The sequence below is a fragment of the Dermacentor albipictus genome, chromosome 3 (assembly GCF_038994185.2).
Source record: "Dermacentor albipictus isolate Rhodes 1998 colony chromosome 3, USDA_Dalb.pri_finalv2, whole genome shotgun sequence".
NCBI lineage: Eukaryota > Metazoa > Arthropoda > Arachnida > Ixodida > Ixodidae > Dermacentor > Dermacentor albipictus.
In genome coordinates, this window is record NC_091823.1 from 148,283,233 (window position 1) to 148,304,913 (window position 21,681).

General features: G+C 47.8%; 1 protein-coding gene and 1 non-coding gene across 3 annotated transcripts in view; one reads left to right on the top strand and one right to left on the bottom strand.

Moving 5' to 3' along the window:
* The first annotated feature begins 6,073 nt into the window (after nucleotides 1–6,073).
* The window catches only part of LOC135896684 (uncharacterized), a 37,138-nt gene continuing 21,530 nt past the window's right edge, over nucleotides 6,074–21,681 (top strand). Inside the window, exons 1-4 of one of the 2 annotated variants that reach the window (XM_065425169.1) lie at nucleotides 6,074–6,324; nucleotides 12,013–12,160; nucleotides 15,202–15,365; nucleotides 18,788–19,124. In XM_065425169.1, the coding sequence (XP_065281241.1) occupies nucleotides 6,129–6,324; nucleotides 12,013–12,160; nucleotides 15,202–15,365; nucleotides 18,788–19,124 (845 nt within the window). In that variant the 5' untranslated portion in view covers nucleotides 6,074–6,128. The remainder of the gene's footprint in view (nucleotides 6,325–12,012; nucleotides 12,161–15,201; nucleotides 15,366–18,787; nucleotides 19,125–21,681) is intronic. The other variant, XM_065425170.2, reaches the window with a different exon arrangement.
* Nucleotides 20,747–20,830, bottom strand: TRNAL-UAA (transfer RNA leucine (anticodon UAA)). The gene has a single exon. It is a non-coding gene; the product is annotated as a tRNA-Leu (tRNA).

Consider the following 21,681-nt stretch of genomic DNA (forward strand, 5'->3'; position numbering starts at 1 on the left):
ACTTTTCTCTTGAGGGATAATGGCAACCTGCTGTTCATTATCTCAGAATGGCTGCCAAATGCACCCCAGCCCATTCTTATTCTTCTGATTATTTCCGTCTCATGATCCGGATCCGCCGTCACTACCTGCCCTAAGTAGATGTATTCCCTTACGACTTCCAGTGCCTCGCTGCCTATTGTAAATTGCTGTTCCCTTCCGAGACTGTTAAGCATTACTTTAGTTTTCTGCAGATTAATTTTTAGACCCACTCTTCTACTTCGCCTCTCCAGGTCAGTGAGCATGCATTGTAATTGGTCCCCTGAGTTACTAAGCAAGGCAATATCATCAGCGAATCGCAAGTTACTAAGGTATTCTCCATTAACTTTTATCCCCAATTCTTCCCAATCCAGGTCTCTGAATACCTCCTGTAAACACGCTGTGAATAGCATTGGAGATATCGTATCCCCCTGCCTGACGCCTTTCTTTATTGGGATTTTGTTGCTTGCTTTATGGAGGACTACGGTGGCTGTGGAGCCGCTATAGATATCTTTCAGTATTTTTACATACGGCTCGTCTACACCCTGATTCCGTAATGCCTCCATGACTGCTGAGGTTTCGACAGAATCAAATGCTTTCTCGTAATCAATGAAAGCTATATATAAGGGTTGGTTATATTCCGCACATTTCTCTATCACCTGATTGATAGTGTGAATATGATCTATTGTTGAGTAGCCTTTACGGAATCCTGCCTGGTCCTTTGCTTGACAGAAGTCTAAGGTGCTCCTGATTCTATTTGCGATTACCTTAGTAAATAGTTTGTAAGCAACGGACAGTAAGCTGATCGGTCTATAATTTTTCAAGTCTTTGGCGTCCCCTTTCTTATGGATTAGGATTATGTTAGCGTTCTTCCAAGATTCCGGTACGATCGAGGTCATAAGGCATTGCGTATATAGGGTGGCCAGTTTCTCTAGAACAATTTGTCCTCCATCCTTCAACAAATCTGCTGTTACCTGATCCTCCCCAGCTGTCTTCCCCCTTTGCATATCTCCCAAGGCTTTCTTTACTTCTTCCGGCGTTACCTTTGGGATTTCGAATTCGTCTAGACTATTTTCTCTTCCATTATCGTCGTGGGTACCACTGGTACTGTATAAATCTCTATAGAACTCCTCAGCCACTTGGACTATCTCATCCATATTAGTAACGATATTGCCGGCTTTGTCTCTTAACGCATACATCTGATTCTTGCCAATTCCTAGTTTCTTCTTCACTGTTTTTAGGCTTCCTCCGTTCCTGAGAGCATGTTCAATTCCATCGATAGTATACTTCCTGATGTCAGCTGTCTTACGCTTGTTGATTAACTTCGAAAGTTCTGCCAGTTCTATTCTAGCTGTAGGGTTAGATGCTTTCATACATTGGCGTTTCTTGATCAGATCTTTCGTCTCCTGCGATAGTTTGCTGGTATCCTGCCTAACGGAGTTACCACCGACTTCCATTGCACACTCCTTAATGATGCCCACAAGATTGTCGTTCATTGCTTCAACACTAAGGTCCTCTTCCTGAGTTAAAGCCGAATACCTGTTCTGTAGCTTGATCTGGAATTCCTCTACTTTCCCTCTTACCGCTAACTCATTAATCGGCTTCTTATGTACCAGTTTCTTCCGTTCCCTCCTCAGGTCTATGCTAATTCGAGTTCTTACCATCCTGTGGTCACTGCGGCGCACCTTGCCGAGCACGTCCACATCTTGTATGATGCCAGGGTTAGCGCAGAGTATGAAGTCTATTTCATTTCTAGTCTCGCCGTTCGGGCTCCTCCACGTCCACTTTCGGCTATCCCGCTTGCGGAAGAAGGTATTCATTATCCTCATATTATTCTGTTCCGCAAACTCTACTAATAACTCTCCCCTGCTATTCCTAGTGCCTATACCATAATCCCCCACTGCCTTGTCTCCAGCCTGCTTCTTGCCTACCTTGGCATTAAAGTCGCCCATTAGTATAGTGTATTTAGTTTTCACTCTACCCATCGCCGATTCCACGTCTTCATAGAAGCTTTCGACTTCCTGGTCATCATGACTGGATGTAGGGGCGTAGACCTGTACAATCTTCATTTTGTACCTATTATTAAGTTTAACAACTAGACCTGCCACCCTCTCGTTAATGCTATAGAGTTCTTGTATATTACCAGCTATATTCTTATTAATCAGAAATCCGACTCCTAGTTCTCTTCTCTCCGCTAAGCCCCGGTAGCACAGGACGTGCCCGCTTTTTAGCACTGTATATGCTTCTTTTGGCCGCCTGACTTCACTGAGCCCTATTATATCCCATTTACTGCCCTCTAATTCCTCCAATAGCACTGCTAGACTCGCCTCACTAGGTAACGTTCTAGCGTTAAACGTTGCCAGGTTCATATTCCAATGGCGGCCTGTCCGGAGCCAGTGATTCTTAGCACCCTCTGCAGCGTCGCAGGTCTGACCGCCGCCGTGGTCAGTTGCTTCGCAGCTGCTGGGGACTGAGGGCCGGGGTTTGATTGTTGTGTTCATATAGGAGGTTGTGGCCAAGTACTGCACCAGGGTGGCCAATCCTGCTCTGGTGAGGACTCAATGTGAACCAAATGTCAGTGGGTCGCCTCGCATTGGGCGCTCACGGGAAGACTACAAATGAAGCTGTGCAGGGTGATATGGGCTGGACTAGTTTTGAAGTGAGGGAAGCTTGCAGTAAAATTGAGTATGAAGAACGGCTGAGGAATATGGAAGAAAGTAAATGGGCTGGGAGAGTGTTCAGGTATCTGTACAGGAAAAACATTGATTCACAGTGGAGGAAAAGCTTACCAGCAAGTATGCGGCCTGTAGGGTGGACAACACAACAACAAAGGTCAAGCGGAAAGTCAGAGAAGCGGAATTAATCTCATGGATGGAGGCAATGGAAAAGAAACCTGCCATGAGTAACTACTTAAGAGGAAAAAACGAAAAGAAAATTTATGATGACTCAAAAAGAAGCTCACTACTTTTCGAAGCGAGATCAGGAAGCCTTAGAACACGCACCTATAAAGCGAGATATAAGAAGGAAGAAGTAGCATGTGCTTGCTGCTGCTAGGCTAGGGAGACTATGGAGCATGTTTTATTAGAATGTGAAGACGTATACCCAGCGGTCGATTTAGGCACCACTGGCCTCCTTGAAGCCCTTGGGTTCAGCGGGAGCAGTGGTAAAGCAAATATGTCCGCAATAGGCATTAGTAAGATGCGATTGGAGGATTGACGGAAGAAAAGTAGGGAAACGACAAAAGACGGAGACGTACAAAAGCACAGTTTGCAATAGGGGATCAGAAAATTTGGGCGTGGTAGTTTATAGCGTTTTTTTTTCATTGTTTAACCTAGGTAGGACATTAGGCAGTTTAATAGCAAGAGCTTGGTGGCGCAACCCACCGCCCCGTTCCAAAGGGGACGCTCATAACATCCATCCATCCATCCATCCATCCATCCATCCATCCATCCATCCATCCATCCACCTGGGTAGGATCTCGGACGTGACCATGCGGGACCAGGGCGCCGACGAGTATGCGCAGGCGGCGTCGGTGATGAATCATCGTGAGAACAGTCAAGACACGTGGCTAATTCGGAGCGCCAACTACTCGGACAAAATCAAAGGCGTGAGAAGAGACAAGACACGGCGCTGGGTATTGTGCCTTGGCTTTGTGCGCTTTTGTCCTGCAGCAGTTCCTGCTTCGAATTAGCCATGATTCCCTACCAACTCTCCCATTTTTCGCTTCTGATCAATGAAGCAACAGATGCAATTAGCGTTTCAGGACCCCACACCCACTGAGCCGCGCTCCCATAAGAGCTGCAGAAATATCTGTCCCTTTATCACCTCAACCATAATAAGCCCCCGGCAATCGAAAACGACATGGACTAGGGTCGACATTGAAAGAAAATATCTTTCTGTAGTATTAATAATTATTTTCTTGCTGTAGAATGTAAATAAATGGAGAAGGCGAGGCACTCTTACCTCAGTCTCTAGACAGCAACCTATGTAAACGGAATACATTTTCTTATTTTCGAAAATAGATGTCTCCCTTTCATCGGTGAATGTTTTATCTCCAAGCTATTGCAGATTTACCACGGATAACATCACGCGAGCTATGGGATCACAACTTCGCATTATGGGCGAAGCTGCCTTCTTGTTTTCGTTTTGTCCCTATACTGCACGTGTCAAATTCTTGGCCCGTCAATCTTGGTGGGTCGTGCAGTTTCTCTAGGAACAAGCCTGCCACCCAAGTTACAGAGAAAGCTGGCTTGTACGCACTCTCCTCTATGCGCAATTTGTGGGAAGCTCAGACTATAGGTCACTGTTTTCTCTTCTGTTCACAATCACTAAGCATCCGATACAAGATTTCTCACTTGACTACATCGACCGCTTCGGAGCTTGTTGTCCTCCGAGGTGCCGTTGATTATGTTAACAACCAACCCGCTAATCAGTGGGCGATATTCTGCGATTCGAAGGCGGCCTTGTCTTCTGTCATCTCTTCGTCGCGGGTCCTGTGAGCAAATCGTGTCGGAGATACGAGAATTGCACCATCGCATGATCGCGAAAGGACACGACGTCGTGTTTCAGTGGCTGCCTGGCCATTGCGGCATCTCCGGCAATGACCTCGCTGACGAAGCTGTTAGGAAAGCACACAAAGGAGCAACCCTTGTTTCTGTACCTTTATCGCAGACTGACACAGTCCAACACTTAAGCAAGCTAGCGCACCCTATGACATTGGAGAAGTGGCACACACCTGAATTCACAAAACATCGATTGCATTCCCTCAATCCATCTATACAACTGTGGTTGTTACCAGGGATTCCGCGTAATGAGGAAACAATCCTGTGCCGCTTACGTTTGGGCGTTGCATTCACCAATGCCTATACGTTTTTGACTGGAATGGCTGATAGCGCCCAGTGCAATGCCTGCGGTGTCGAGGAAACCATAGAACATCTACTGTGCTACTGCCCATCTTTTGAAAATGGAAGACGTGACCTCTGCACAGCTCTCAATCGGTTAGATAGAAAACCGTTCACCTTGAACAAGATCTCGGGACCATGGCCTCGTATATCGCAGCTACAAAAGGCCACAAAAGCGCTGCTGCGATATTTGAAAGCTACCGGATTGAGTCAGCGTCTGTGATCCGGACTGAGTGTCCGAACGATATCCCCAGTGGACTTTCTCTTCTTCTTTTAATCTTCCCGTCCCCTTTTCCATTTCCCCAGTGTAGGGTAGCCAACCGGGCTCAGTCCTGGTTAACCTCCCTACCTTTCATTTATCATTTGCTCTCTCTCTCTGTTCACGATTTTTCTACTGTACGAAAATGACACATCGAAACGACGCTTTGTCTTTGTGGACTTACCCGTTCCCATTATTAAGGGGAAAGCCTTAAGTGTCCCACAGCCCCGATGTCCTGGAAAACGTGGCGTGCGGTACAGAAAGTTAGTTGAGCTCGCCTGTCGCGGACACGAGCTCGTGCCACTGCTCGCGCGTTCGTCGTCGTCGTCTTCGACAACTGGCGATGCTGCCCCCCCCCCCCTCCAAAAGAAGGGCAAAGTTAATGAAGATATAGTTAATTCAGGCACTCGAACCCACGACCTTTGTTGTTAATTAGGACAATGTTAATTAAGGCACATTGTATTAAGGAAGTGCCAATTAATGCACTCGTACCCACGGCATATTGTGTTAATTAGGACTAAGTAAATTAAGACGCGTTTAACTAAGGAAAAGTCAAGTAAGGCACTCGAACCCACGACTTTTGATGGGAGAAAACAAGTAATAAGAAGTAACAACGCATCCGAGTGAGAATGTCAAGTAATTTAATGACAGTCTCTTGAGCGCGCAGTATTTCTCCTTCCCCCTATTTGGCTTATGCTAAAGTGACTCAATTTTTCTATTATCAGGAGCATCGACCCTCGAACAGGGTGGCGGGGATGCGTGCTTCGCCAGTCAGGACGTTCTTATATAGGCCCCGTGCGCTATTCATCATCGCTAACTTCAGACCACATTGCTTCCGCGTAGCGGGTTCGTTCCAATTCTCGAGGACACGATGGTGATGATCATCATCATCCTTCGTCGCTGGCGCACGAGCGCGGCTCGCCGAAGCAGTGGAGAAAGAAGCGCGCTGCACCATGTCGCTCCGGATGCTGACTGTTCTGCTGTTCGTGGCCGCGATTTCCTTCGCCCCCCTGTGCGTCGCTGGGTGGTACGCCGCGAAGATTGTCGCCGCCGTGTTCTCCGCCGCCGGCTCCCTGTACTGCGGAGCACGCGACCGTTGCGACTGCGTCCGGGAGGAGATCGCGGTGCTCCGAAACGCAAGCCTCGCTCGTAAGTTGCCTCGCTCGTAACTCGCGCGTTGCCTGTGAGGCCAGCTGCGGAACTCAACGCGCACTTGACAGGCAGCTTGTATAACTATGCGGAAGCGAGCATTGCCATTCCGCTTCTTACAGCTTGGCGCGAAATTCCGTTTCTCTCTCTCTCTCTTTTTTGCTCTTATATTACAGCGATCGAATAGCTTTCTTTGCCTCTTTCAGCCGTTTTTTTGGTTGTTCGAAGGTATGTCATGGTCGGCGGTCGCACTGTGCAAGAAAAAACGTTCGTTCTCTCTCTCTCTCTCCTCGTTGTTGTTGTTGTTGTTGTTGTTGTTGTTGATGATGATGATGATGATGATGATGATGATGATGCAGGCTTATTTTGCACAAGGGCCAGGGTGGGCCCCAAAAAAAAAAGGCGAGCAGAAAGATCCAGCGTCGCGATCGCTCGATCTCTCGTTCGTACGTTCTGTATATTCGCTTCGTTGACAATCAACATGATGAAAGGTGTCAATGAGAAAACTGTAGAGCAACGTGAAGAACTCGCGATGTAGCTTTCTGTTCCTCAGTACGTGCTACATAGTTGGGTTTTTTTCCGAGCGTGAAAGAAGCCCGCGAATACACGCAAATTTGCCGCGCGACTGGCCGCTCGAGGCACTTTGCGTGTATTCGCGGGCTTCTTTCACGCTCGGAAAAAAACCCAACTATGTAGCACGTACTGAGGAACAGAAAGCTACATCGCGAGTTCTTCACGTTGCTCTACAGTTTTCTCATTGACACCTTTCATTTAATTACAATATTTGAGAAGTTGATTAGTCAAGTAAGACTCATTACCTAATTAGGCGAAATGAAAAGAAATAATCTGTGTATCTCAAAGTGACGGCAAAGAACATTACTTCGGTTCTGTCCCCCTGCGTGGCAATTGCATATTTTTAAATCTTGGTGCATGATAGTTGGAACACCCTAAGTTGCTGTGAACAGTGTTTGAGCCGAAAACGTCAAAGTTGTCACTGGAGTCTGGCCTTTTCACGCATTTATAATCAGCCCTAGTATCTGCTGAACTGGTTGGTACGGTCTGAATCACACTTGCCTGGAGTGGTCAGTCGGCCGATTTGACCACCATATTTCGCAAAAGAAAAAAAAAGGCAACCAGGTGGATGTCGCAATCAGACCACGCATAGTCATGGCATAGCATGCTGAGCATATGTCGAGCCTAGCAGCTACCGCAAGGCAGCAGCAGCTGCGGACTGCACCACTGTAGTAGACAAGTGCGACTTTGACGTACGTGCAGAGTGCCGAGCCGAAACTTTATTTTTCGTTCCGGTTTTTGTTGTGGTTCAACGGAAACGGTTCAGTTCCGGTTCAACTCCGGAGCAAAAGAAAAAGAAAGATAAGGCGCAAACTGGCTCGAACCGGTTCAATTTCATTTGTATAACCGAACAATAATTTCAGGAACACAGCACAAATTTATCTCGTACAAAAGCTCGGCTCTACTGATAAGCCAGCTGCACTGAAATATTACGCCTGTTGTTCGTTCCTCACGCCTCACGTAATTACATAAGAATTATGCAGATCCAACACCAGTGCTAGAACCTATGTGAAGCGAAGATATATATATATATATATATATATATATATATATATATATATATATATATATATATAGTCATATAATGAGAAGCCAACAAACACTGACACCAAGTACAACATAGGGGAAATTGCATGTGCGTAATAAATGAAATAAAGTAATGATAAATTAATGGAAATTAAAGTGGATGAAAAAAACTACTGTACTAACTACTGTAAAACTAAACTACTGATTAAACTACTACTACTACTACTAAATTACTAAACTACTACTACTAAATTACTGTAAACTACTGTAAAACTAACTGTACTTGGTGTCAGTGTTTGTTGGCTTCTCATTATATGACTAATAATTATCGGGTCCCTCGGTTAACCCCCTTTCTTCTCGTTTATTACATAACGAGGGTCTCGAATCCGGCAACATTACTGCCTTCAGGTAGCATATGTGGGTTTATTGACCAGTTGCCTTCACCCGAAAAGATCACGTTCTCGTGACGCTTGCGGCAAAAAAGACGTTCCACGTCCGCCGCCAAGGTCTGTGAGTGGGGGCGCTGGCTAACACTCCCAGGCTTCTACTAGTACACATAAATACCTAAGAAAGTGGATGGGGAAACGCCGCCGCGGTAGCTCAATTGGTAGAGCATCGCACGCGACATGCGAAGGTTGTGGGTTCGGTTCCCACCTGCGGCAAGTTGTTTTTTCATCCACTTTAATTTCCATTAATTTATCATTACTTTATTTCATTTATTACGCACATGCAATTTCCCCTATGTTGTACTTGGTGTCAGTGTTTGTTGGCTTCTCATTATATGACTAATAATTATCGGGTCCCTCGGTTAACCCCCTTTCTTCTCGTTTATTACATAACGAGGGTCTCGAATCCGGCAACATTACTGCCTTCAGGTAGCATATGTGGGTTTATTGACCAGTTGCCTTCACCCGAAAAGATCACGTTCTCGTGACGCTTGCGGCAAAAAAGACGTTCCACGTCCGCCGCCAAGGTCTGTGAGTGGGGGCGCTGGCTAACACTCCCAGGGTCCTACTAGTACACATAAATACCTAAGAAAGTGGATGGGGAAACGCCGCCGCGGTAGCTCAATTGGTAGAGCATCGCACGCGACATGCGAAGGTTGTGGGTTCGGTTCCCACCTGCGGCAAGTTGTTTTTTCATCCACTTTAATTTCCATTAATTTATCATTACTTTATTTCATTTATTACGCACATGCAATTTCCCCTATGTTGTACTTGGTGTCAGTGTTTGTTGGCTTCTCATTATATGACTAATAATTATCGGGTCCCTCGGTTAACCCCCTTTCTTCTCGTTTATTACATAACGAGGGTCTCGAATCCGGCAACATTACTGCCTTCAGGTAGCATATGTGGGTTTATTGACCAGTTGCCTTCACCCGAAAAGATCACGTTCTCGTGACGCTTGCGGCAACAAAGACGTTCCACGTCCGCCGCCAAGGTCTGTGAGTGGGGGCGCTGGCTAACACTCCCAGGGTTCTACTAGTACACATAAATACCTAAGAAAGTGGATGGGGAAACGCCGCCGCGGTAGCTCAATTGGTAGAGCATCGCACGCGACATGCGAAGGTTGTGGGTTCGGTTCCCACCTGCGGCAAGTTGTTTTTTCATCCACTTTAATTTCCATTAATTTATCATTACTTTATTTCATTTATTACGCACATACAATTTCCCCTATGTTGTACTTGGTGTCAGTGTTTGTTGGCTTCTCATTATATGACTAATAATTATCGGGTCCCTCGGTTAACCCCCTTTCTTCTCGTTTATTACATAACGAGGGTCTCGAATCCGGCAACATTACTGCCTTCAGGTAGCATATGTGGGTTTATTGACCAGTTGCCTTCACCCGAAAAGATCACGTTCTCGTGACGCTTGCGGCAAAAAAGACGTTCCACGTCCGCCGCCAAGGTCTAGCTGTGAGTGGGGGCGCTGGCTAACACTCCCAGGGTTCTACTAGTACACATAAATACCTAAGAAAGTGGATGGGGAAACGCCGCCGCGGTAGCTCAATTGGTAGAGCATCGCACGCGACATGCGAAGGTTGTGGGTTCGGTTCCCACCTGCGGCAAGTTGTTTTTTCATCCACTTTAATTTCCATTAATTTATCATTACTTTATTTCATTTATTACGCACATGCAATTTCCCCTATGTTGTACTTGGTGTCAGTGTTTGTTGGCTTCTCATTATATGACTAATAATTATCGGGTCCCTCGGTTAACCCCCTTTCTTCTCGTTTATTACATAACGAGGGTCTCGAATCCGGCAACATTACTGCCTTCAGGTAGCATATGTGGGTTTATTGACCAGTTGCCTTCACCCGAAAAGATCACGTTCTCGTGACGCTTGCGGCAACAAAGACGCTCCACGTCCGCCGCCAAGGTCTGTGAGTGGGGGCGCTGGCTAACACTCCCAGGGTTCTACTAGTACACATAAATACCTAAGAAAGTGGATGGGGAAACGCCGCCGCGGTAGCTCAATTGGTAGAGCATCGCACGCGACATGCGAAGGTTGTGGGTTCGGTTCCCACCTGCGGCAAGTTGTTTTTTCATCCACTTTAATTTCCATTAATTTATCATTACTTTATTTCATTTATTACGCACATACAATTTCCCCTATGTTGTACTTGGTGTCAGTGTTTGTTGGCTTCTCATTATATGACTAATAATTATCGGGTCCCTCGGTTAACCCCCTTTCTTCTCGTTTATTACATAACGAGGGTCTCGAATCCGGCAACATTACTGCCTTCAGGTAGCATATGTGGGTTTATTGACCAGTTGCCTTCACCCGAAAAGATCACGTTCTCGTGACGCTTGCGGCAAAAAAGACGTTCCACGTCCGCCGCCAAGGTCTAGCTGTGAGTGGGGGCGCTGGCTAACACTCCCAGGGTTCTACTAGTACACATAAATACCTAAGAAAGTGGATGGGGAAACGCCGCCGCGGTAGCTCAATTGGTAGAGCATCGCACGCGACATGCGAAGGTTGTGGGTTCGGTTCCCACCTGCGGCAAGTTGTTTTTTCATCCACTTTAATTTCCATTAATTTATCATTACTTTATTTCATTTATTACGCACATGCAATTTCCCCTATGTTGTACTTGGTGTCAGTGTTTGTTGGCTTCTCATTATATGACTAATAATTATCGGGTCCCTCGGTTAACCCCCTTTCTTCTCGTTTATATATATATATATATCTTCGCTTCACATAGGTTCTAGCACTGGTGGTATATATATATATATATATATATATATATATATATATATATATATATATATATATATATATATAGAGAGAGAGAGAGAGAGAGAGAGAGAGGACATATTGAAACGCAGGGAGTTCTGACTATACTTTGAAGGGGGAGTAATGATGAGGACAGGCAGCATGCCAAAGGTCCGTTCACAGCCTTAAATGTAGGCCTGTGTTAAATAAATATTCTAAGAGAGCCTGGATGACAAGTTTTATTGATATGTCCGGTCGACGGCCCAGTAACACGCTTTCAGTGAATGGCCTAATGTTAATTGGCGCTAACGAAGAGATCAATGCCTGCCCTTCGCAGTCATACTGTGGACAAGCAACAAGCGTACGTGGTGCACTGTCTGAGGTGTTTTGCACGCATCACAGTTTGGCGAGTCCACGCGACAGGCGCGATGTAAATATCGCCGCGTTAACACTTATAGTCTGCCCCCTGACGCAATACGCTGAAAGCCATACTAACGGTGGTGCTACATTTAAACTCACAGGAAGGTGGTTTGTATATACAAATGAGGTAGCGTATAGTTGAGCCACAAGTGTAGGCGATTCCATGGATGAAAATCTCAAGATGGCCAACCTGAACCGTAAACCGAGCTTGCAAACAAGGCAGGATGAGGGAGGCAACCGGACGAGTGCTCGATCTCACAACTGCGAGTAACTGAGTTGGGTCCGATCGTGTCCCGCTTGTCGACCCTCTTTTGTTTTCGTGCTGCTCGATTTGTAGTTGCGATATTGTTCGTCACTTTTCCCCTTCCCCGTTGGGTGCTTCCGTCTCACCGTGCAAGGGTAACTAACGGCAGAGCTTTTCTGCCTCGCGCTTTCCTCCTCTCCTCCCCGGCAGAATGCGCGTGGGTCCAGGCGACAGTGCTGCGCGAGAAAGCGGCTGAGGCCCTGGTCGCGTCGGGGTTGTGGCAGTGGCTGAAACGCTGCGAGTGGTTCCCGGACATCTGGGCGCTGCTGGCGCTGGCCTTGAGCCTCTTCATCGCCAGGTGAGAGCCGCCTGCAGGTGGGCGAAATTGACGGACGCCACGCAGACCCTGGCCGCTCTGGTAGATAGGTGCTTAGGGCTGACACCCAACCGCACTTAATTCGCGCTTGGGCTGACTCGCTGGCCTTGCTCGGACTAAATGTGTTTTGTAATGCACAATCTATAACTATATCGCGTGTAGCAGATAGCACAACTATTATACTTTAGCTGGGTTACTGGGAGAGGCGGACAACGGTTTGCGCGAGAAATTAGAAGTTGTACTCGACAAGTTAAGTAATTTTCACTAATTGTGTACTAATTACTTTAGGATACGTACTGCAATTTATTATTTTCATCCATTTAGCCCTCAAGACCTATCGACTTGGAACGAATTCTGAGCATGGCACCGGTTTGGAGATGTGCGCCATGAAACTTGCGGTAAAAATTCACTGTTCGACTTCTTTAAAGGAAACGCCGTTTGATGCGTTGAGCACGAAAGTAACGGTAACAACAATGTATTTCGTCGCGCAATTTGGAACTGAGTATCTCGAAACTGGTGTCACCCCATAATCGTAACTTGCCTCGCGAACTCGCCGGCTAGAGTTCGTAAATCGTAATATGTGCCGCAAAATGATTAGTCGAAGCTTATTTCGTGCAATTTCGTTAGTCGATCACCCATTGTGATTTTTCGTGTAGTTAATGTGTGCATCTGCCACAGGAGATTTTTAAGAATTATGTGTGCTCTAAAAAGAGCCTAAGCCAAAGTATAAGCTAGTGAGTGAGTCTGAGCGTACGGACCCGGGATACCGATCGACCGAACGCCGCTAAAACCACCACCAAGCGAAGGGAGCCACCGTACGCACGGAGTACCGTACGGAAAGTGGAATGGCGCCTGATGTAATGATAAGCGTATCATCAAGGATTCCTGCAAAACCTGACATCACATTCAGCCGTATTGGGAGCATGTGTTGAAAGATTGGGGTGCGGACGGGGGGTGGGGCGAAGAAAAGGAGTGGAAGTGGTTATTTTGCCTCCTTGCGGCAGTCCGCGCAAACTTCGAAGGCCGCCAACTAAACACTATCATAGTGTAAGCGAGAGCCAATTCGTATGCTTGTCAGATAATTGCGGCATCGCAACTCTGGGCACGTAGCCGTCTGATGCGCACGTAGCGTCGACAATGTAGGAGATGCGAGCTGCTAAAACAATTCACAAGCTAAAGTTACGTATCAGATGATATAAGCTCTAAAGCCTTACCGCTGTAAATGTTAATCCACTGCAGGTCAGTCTGCTCAAGCTCTCAGTGAGGCTTGCAGGTATAAAAAAAAATCATTCGCTCCGACGTGGTGACATGCAATCAGATGGGCTCGAGTACATGCATAATTACACGTACTCCGCTCGGGTCTGCTCATACTGAGGCCGACCCTAACTCATTTTAACATAACACAGATCCCCGCCCAGTAGCACAAGAACCAAGACTCGATCACACTCATGCTCGTGACCGCTTCGAATGACTCGACTTGCATCGGCTTAGAGTCGCACAGACCCGAGCTCACGCGGAGTACTCAGATCATAGAGTTTCCCACTGAGAAACTCTATGACATAGGCGGCCCAGACCTATACTAGGGTGGCCAGAACTCTTCTAGCCAGCCTATACATAATTGGACTTACCTGGCTTGCTCACACTCTCGCCCACGCCAACTTACCTTGTTTCTGATGGACTCACGCTCGCACTTCAACTTGTTGGGGTTACTTATGACTGAGGTCGCCCAGCTACCGTAAGACCGGCGCTTGGTCTTACGGTAATGTGCAATGGACTCGTTATCAATCCGCCACTGAATTTAGCTTTACGGGCTTTGCTTGTTTTTTGTATCAAACCAACACTTCGAAAGAGCGTTACCCGCATGTACTGGTTAATAGGCGCACATAAGCTTCCAAGGTAGGCTTCAAATCACGTGGTCACTCTCGATCAACTCGCTGTTTCGCTACTCTAGGGTGACTACTTCAGTCATGCTCAGGCGGAAAGGTGCAGAGCCGCGTTTCCTGCCTCATTTCTACTTATGAGAACATATAGTGTCAATTTTATAATTTTGGCGCGTTTTTATTCGAAAGAACTATCGAATTAATCGTAGAAAGCCTTTACCGTCGTCTATTTAAAGGGGTATCTGTTTTGTAACTTCGTATTACGCTGCGTTCAAACTGCTGTTGTAGGGTTCGCAAAGCAAGTATTTGTAGTATCGACAACCTGGGGCGCGTTAGTATAGCGCTACGGATCGCAAGCGTTGCTGGTATGCTGTGTCCGACCAATCAAAATCAGCATCTGAAATTCCAACACGTATCTGCACATTTAGGCAGGACACACGCACACGTGCAAATATGAAGGCCAGACAGCGCGCACACGTAAAAGAAAACGCAGTCAGGAGCATCGCGATGCACGCAAAACCACGGCTTTCAAACTTCGCACTTTCCGCGGAGACTCGTTGCTCCCTACACGGATATGCCAGAAGTAACTGATCGAGAAAGGAAGGCCACAACTACGGCACTTATTGGCCGCGTCCTAGCATTTGTATCTGGGCCAGACGTAACATTAGCGAGCCTTACAACGAATATACACGCATTTATGTTCTGTCTGTTGCGCTCTTCACATTATACGGGGCGTTTCAGCGAACACTTTCTAAAATCTTTAAAAGTTGCCTGTGGCAGATGTCACAATTCTACTTCATGAGCTGGTCTACTCGAAGCGGCGGACAATACCTGCGCAAGAATTTGAGATGCAAAATCGACTAATTAATAAAAAGATCACAAATAAGTTTTCAACTAATTATATTATGCCCCATATTGCAATTTATAAATTCTAGCCGTGGCGTTCGCAAGGCGGATCCACATGGAACGAATTCTCAGGACGACACCATTCTAGATATAAATTCCCGAACTTTGCGGAGAAATGCATTGGCGTTGCACTTGATTTGTTAACGAAACGTCGTTTCATGCTTTCTGAAGCTCACAAAACCACAGAACGTTGTCGGGTGTGGGGAACCGCTGTTGCTTTCGCTGCTGCCTCGCAAGCAGGTGGCGCTGCAGTGGGCGCAAGCGTAAAGACGACGCCAGTGTTGCCGGGCCGCTGTCCCGGAGCTGCGTGACGACTTCCTGCAAGCACCCGGGCGCGGATGGAGACCGCGTCTGCCACGGAAGCTCGCAGGGAACTGAACGGAAACAACGCACCTTCGCGCGTAAGCTGTCGCTTTGGTATACACTGTAATGACGAAATCTGCGTGCAGGTCAGGAGCAAACGATGCTTTCCTTTTGCTCTTCATTCCCGTAAACGGTTGCATATTGTCACGGGGTGAAGCTACATATATACGGAGGATATTATTTACCAGGCAAGCCGCACAACCCTGCAGCAACGGTAGGGCTAGCGCGCGCACACCGCATAGCTGCACCGTCGGCGTCGTCCAATCACCGACCACAGGATCAACCCCCGTGACGTCACCCGTCGACAGCAGAAGCACCGTCCCGGTGCAATTAGGCTCTCGGGTCGAGGGTGGCACGGTTTAATGCGCGAGGCATGGACTATGTCACTCGTGGTTGTGGCAGACGGTGACTTTGGGTTTAGCGGAGCGATCTGGTAGGTCACGTTAGTGATTGCGTATGACGCGGTACGGGCCGAGGTAGAAGCACGTAACGGGAAAATGAATGCAGTAACGCGTAAGCACTAAACTAAAGCTTGGCTTGTATGAGTAAAGTGTCAAGACAGTCAGTCAAAAAATATCTTTAAGCAAGCGTGATATACTACGAGGCCGTCAATTACCCGCTATGTTTCGAAGTGTTGCGAGAGAACTCTACGTCACACAGAGTTCGTGTAATCTTTGGCGAAACCTCAACATCTCTGTCTTAATTAGGAGCTTTGCAATTAATAATGAGCCATCGTCGATTCCAATTTTTCGCGCCTCAGGGTTTGTAATAGGTTTCCAAAGCGTTATTGGGCGTGCTAAATGAGGAACTTTGTTTATATTTAGGGAAAGTAAGGGGCAATTTATGGACGATGTGTAGGCAGGGATTTAAGTGTGTAAGTTAATTAATTGTGGGATTTGTAATAAATTACTTATACGAGTGATTCGGATCATTTTAAAGGGGTTTAGGTACGGCGCAGAACTTAGCCCGCTGCCCTACAGGTAAACTATAAATTCTACCGTTAAGTTTAGTGAGCACGGAGGGTAGACTATGCCAAGTCTGTACGCGAAGTGACATGTATTTGAATGAAATACAGCCTTTGTAAAAAAGACCTTCTCGCAAGGGCTCAAAAGTGTTTTATGCGCATTTTATACGGTGTTTCCCAGTGTCCCGAGAGAAATCTATGCGTCACTATTTTTCGACACACGTGACACGTCCCGTCGAAGGAAACACTTTAGGCTTTACTGAGCGCTCGTTTGCAATTTATCATCGTCGTCGTCATCATCGTCAGCCTGTTTTTATGTCCACTGTAGGACGACAGCCTCACCCGGCGATATCCAATTACCGTTGTCCTGCGCTAACTGTTTTACACAACTTATACATTAGATAAAACGGAGGGCAGATACCATGGAACACACTGATATGCGCATCGTCCGCCGACGCTGTCGAAGAGCATGTGTTGTGCTTATCGCACACAACACAACTCCAAGCACACATTTGGCGGAAAGGGCGGTCATCTTGAGTATATAATTTGTGGCTAAATTGTAACGTTTGTGAGTAATCAAGAGGTGTTGCTTGTAATTTCTGAACCCTGTGTTGCATTTTTTCCTACTGTTTCCATGCGTTATACATTATACTGTTCGTACAATTGGCGGCGAGGAGTTACGGAGTCGCCATCTATCGGAAGCTCCTCGCTGGCGTAGTATGAGGGATCACGCAGCGCGCTCCTCATAGGTTTTGCTGTTAGCGCTCACTGAAAACACCACGCGGGAGCTCTCCCGGACATTTATGTAAGTACTTTCGAAACGAGAGAAGTTTTTTTACTCTCTAAATAATAATCTTGGGCAAACTGAAAGCGCAGAATCGTTTACAGACGCTATCTCTTTACCGAATACGTACAGCACGTGAACGCCACCGCGCGCGGTCGCCGCGATGGAGTCTCCCGAACAGGCTTCTTGCGTGAAAGGTAGGCAAACGCGGAGAGTAAGCTATGTGAAATATGTTCTTATAGTGGGCTGTCAGTATAATGAAATGGGGCGTAACAGAGTGAAGCCTCAATGCAGCGATCGCACGGGTTCGCAGCGACCGACTGCGCGTCTGCATGCATGCAGTGGCGTAGCTAGGTCGTCTGGCACCCGGGGCCGATAGCTCTTCTGTCAACCCCCCTCCCTCCCCATGGGTGTAGTCGAGGAAGGCGAGGATATCGACAATTTTCGGGTGTTGTCCGACGAATATACCCCCCTCCCCCTCCTGGCCCTGTGCACCCGGGGCCGTCTTAGTGCGCGTTTTCTGCTATGCTCACCGAACATCGCGTAGACCCGGCGCCGTAGCAGGAATCTTCCTCGCGTCTGTGCTTGCTGCATACCCGAGTTGTAGCCGATGACTGTTTGCCGGTTTTATGTTTCGCGAGCCAAGCTTCACGCAGCTTCTTGTTCTACGGCTACGTATGTATATGGCTGACACCGGGCTCCGTTGCGTACGTCCGGCATTGCGGCACCGAGCAGTAGCCTACCATGTTGCACGCCTTCAAAGGCAGCCACTACCTATTGTAGTGCTTTCAATCGTTGTAAAGGAGACACTCGAAGCGGGAAAATCTCGCCACTAAATGAGGACCGCAGAGTACGAGGGAATTTAAACTCGCGTTTTCAGCTCGCTTCGGCGCTCCCGAAGCAGCCGACGCGGCCGTCCACGTGATCCCTCATGCCACGTCATGACGACGCTGGCGCCAGCTTTTCCAGTGGTGGAACTCGACGCCAATAGTTTCCCTTAGTGGCGCAGCCAAAGAGGCGCACGCGTGACCGAGGAAGGGTGTGGGACGTCTTGCGGTGTCCTCGGTGAACTGAACCAGGCAGCTGGTTTACATATATAGTGAAAATAAGGCGATTATTGGCGATGTATAGGGCTGAAGTATACGTGAGTTAATTGTGGCCTTTGTAATGAATCACGTACGCAAATGCTCCAGCGCGTTAAAGGCGTGGTTTGCGAATGGTACATAATTTAGCACACTGCCCATGGGGGAACTGTATAATGACAACCAAGAATACATTTACGGAAAATAGGCAGAACATTCTGTCAAATTCGTCACCGAAGTTAAATACGTGTGAATCAAATGCTGTAAGCCTTTGAGAAAAATATCCTTAGCGAGTGCTCGAAAGCGTTACATGGCGATTGTAGGTCGTCTTTCTTAATGTCCCGAGAGAACTCTACGTCACACCGAGCTTACATTTGGTGGAGATCTGGAATGTGTCAAGTGCAACGTGTAGCAAAACTGCAACGCTTAACGTGCAACATTGGGGGGGGGGGGGGGGAGTGCACTGAAAGACGCGCCGCAATGACACAATGCACACAGTTTCAAACAAGCGTGGTGCTGGCTTGTAGCGTGGAACTCGGTGTTTGGGCTTAGATACACGGCTTTCGTTTTCGTGAATGCAACGCCGGTCCGTACATTCGCGCGCCTCTGCTGGCGCGCCCGCCGCTTCAGCTGCCTCGTCGACGAGCGACGCCGCCACCGCGGTCGCCAAGCCCGCCCCGCGCTGCGTGCCCTTCGGCTACCTGCCGGCGGCGCCGTCCAGCGCGGCCTCCAGGAAGCCCCCGCACGCCACCGCCCCTCCGCGGCGAACGGGGGCCGCCCGGCGGCTGAGCGGCTGCTCGTCGCACTCGTGGCCGCCGCCGTCCAGGAGGAGGAGCGGGCCCGAGCCGCGGGCGGCGCCCTGGGGCCAGCCGCACCTGGCGCCGGCCTCCAAGTGGGTCTTCGGGGAGCTGCTGCAAGAGTGCCGGCACGGGGCCTCCGTCACCTTCGACGTCGTCCTCAAGGAAATGTGAGAGCGCGGGATAGGGCCTGCATCGTGTTTGTACGTAGCCGCTGTGCGCGCGCTTCCATTTTCACCTGCGCGGTCAGTGTTCGCGTTTTATTGCGAGCTGCATTCGTGGCATTGCCGGACCAGTTGTCTTTCGGGTTACTAGCTATCTAGTTCTCTCGGTATTCTAGTAAAAATGTGGGCCGTTCCCGAAGATGGCGCAGTCTAAATATTTGGGCCGGTCGCCGAGGCAAGGCAGTCTAAGATCTAGGCCGTTTTCACGGGTATGTGCCACTGGATATGTGACGGTGGTTATCTGCAGCTGGAAATGCGGGCACTTCTCGGCGGCGCCGCCAGAAGGCGCAGCGCGCCCAGAGTGAAGCGCGATAGAGGAGCTCGGCTGCAGTACACGCCTCATGCATGACGGATTTCGGCCACTCGCATGCATGGATAATCACATCGTTGACGGGTTCTGCTCAAATTTCGTGTTCTTTTGTAGTTTTAGCTTGTCCGTAACTTGTCGACCTTCCGGAAACATGACTGCACCGGCAACACCGGTAATATCTTGAGACGTGTTTGCAACCACAAAACGTCAGACACGTTTTAGTGTTACGTAGGTGCCCTTACCCAAACCTTTTTTTTAATGCGTTAGCATTCTTGGTGTACCTCATGCCATTTCCGGATGCTATCTATCTATCTATCTATCTATCTATCTATCTATCTATCTATCTATCTATCTATCTATCTATCTATCTATCTATCTATCTATCTATCTATCTATCTATCTATCTATGTTTGTACCTAAGATTTCCCGCCACGTGGCTCACTTAAGGTCTTCGTAGACACACTACGTATATCCGGTGTTCAATAAGTTGTAAGAAGTGCATGGCGCAAGTAGAAAAACCACAAAGATTTAATTTGACGTTTCAGCTGAAGTTCGGACTTTATCCAGAGGCCGCAACGTCGAAATAAATGTTTGTTTTCTTCGTGCGCCTGCACGTAGAACGACACACACGCACACTTCTCAATAGACAGTTTTAGTTACACGTACGCAGAGGCCTCACGTACGCAAACGTGAAAAGCCTACGTACCTTACGTGCACGCCATCTGAAACGCTTTTAGCTACACGTACGCGACGCACTCCAAAAGGGACCCTAACTCCATCTATCGGGAAATGTGAACACGGCGGTAGCCAATTCAATCCTGCCGCCGTTTCGATGCGAGCCGTCTGCGCACGCGCGGCCCGCTATCCCTTGTTCGTGATCTTGCGGAACTCCCGCGCGAAGCTGTCTACGTGAGCAAGAAACGCACGCAAAGAAATGAATCTCACGTACGTCCGCGAGACCAGCGCGCGGCCGCTACGTTTTGCGCATGCGCACTGCTGACACGTAGAAGCTCTACGTACGCAAAGCCTCTACGTACGTGTAACTAAAACCGTCTAATGAGTGAGCGTCGTCCATTGTCTCGTCATGCGTTTGCAAAACGTTCAAGCTTTGCAGACGAAGTGTGTTCCTGTAAGGTGCTTTCATAATGCTGGCGTCACACTCCGTCATATGACTTCTTGAAATCCCAATATCATCATGACAGTGCAGCGCTTCGGAACTCTGCTTTCGCAACTGCAAAAAGAAAATAATTAGTAAACTTGTCAGGAGTGGGGTTCGAACCCACGCCCTCTTTCGAGGACCAGAGCTTAAATCTGGCGCCTTAGACCACTCGGCCATCCTGACGATACCGACCTGTCAAGTGACTGTAAAGTTGGTGGTAATTTGGAACCCCCGGCGAAGATTGATGCCAGCTTAACGAGATCACCTGTGTTAATTGAAAATGATACATACAACACAGGTACATTGGCGTTGCTTGTTATTATCATGACCAGGTGACGAGTAGCTTTATGTCGAAGCCACTTGTTATAGGAGCATCAAGCTTGTCTTACAGTATCATGCCTTTGCACAATGTTCACGCATTACACACCAAGGGTCTTCCTGTAAGGTGCTTTCATTATGCTGGCGTCACACTCCGTCATTTTCTCCTCGTGCTGAAGGGATCTCTTGACCGGTTGCAGTCATGGAGGCATTAGGGAATCAGGGTGTAGACGAGCCGTATGTAAAAATACTGAAAGATATCTATAGCGGCTCCACAGCCACCGTATTCCTCCATAAAGCAAGTAACAAAATCCCAATAAAGAAAAGCGTCAGGCAGGGAGATACGATCTCCCCAATGCTATTCACAGCCTGTTTACAGGAGGTATTCAGAGACCTGGATTGGGAAGAATCGGGGATAAAAGTTAATGGAGAGTACCTTAGTAACTTGCGATTCGCTGATGATATTGCCTTGCTTAGTAACTCAGGGGACGAATTGCAATGCATGCTCACTGACCTGGAGAGGCAAAGCAGAAGAGTGGGTCTAAAAATTAATCTCCAGAAAACTAAAGTAATGTTTAACAGTCTCGGAAGAGAACAGCAATTTACAATAGGCAGCGAGGCACTGGAAGTCGTAAGAGAATACACCTACTTGGGGGAGGTAGTGACGGCGGATCCGGATCATGAGACGGAAATAATCAAGAGAATAAGAATGGGCT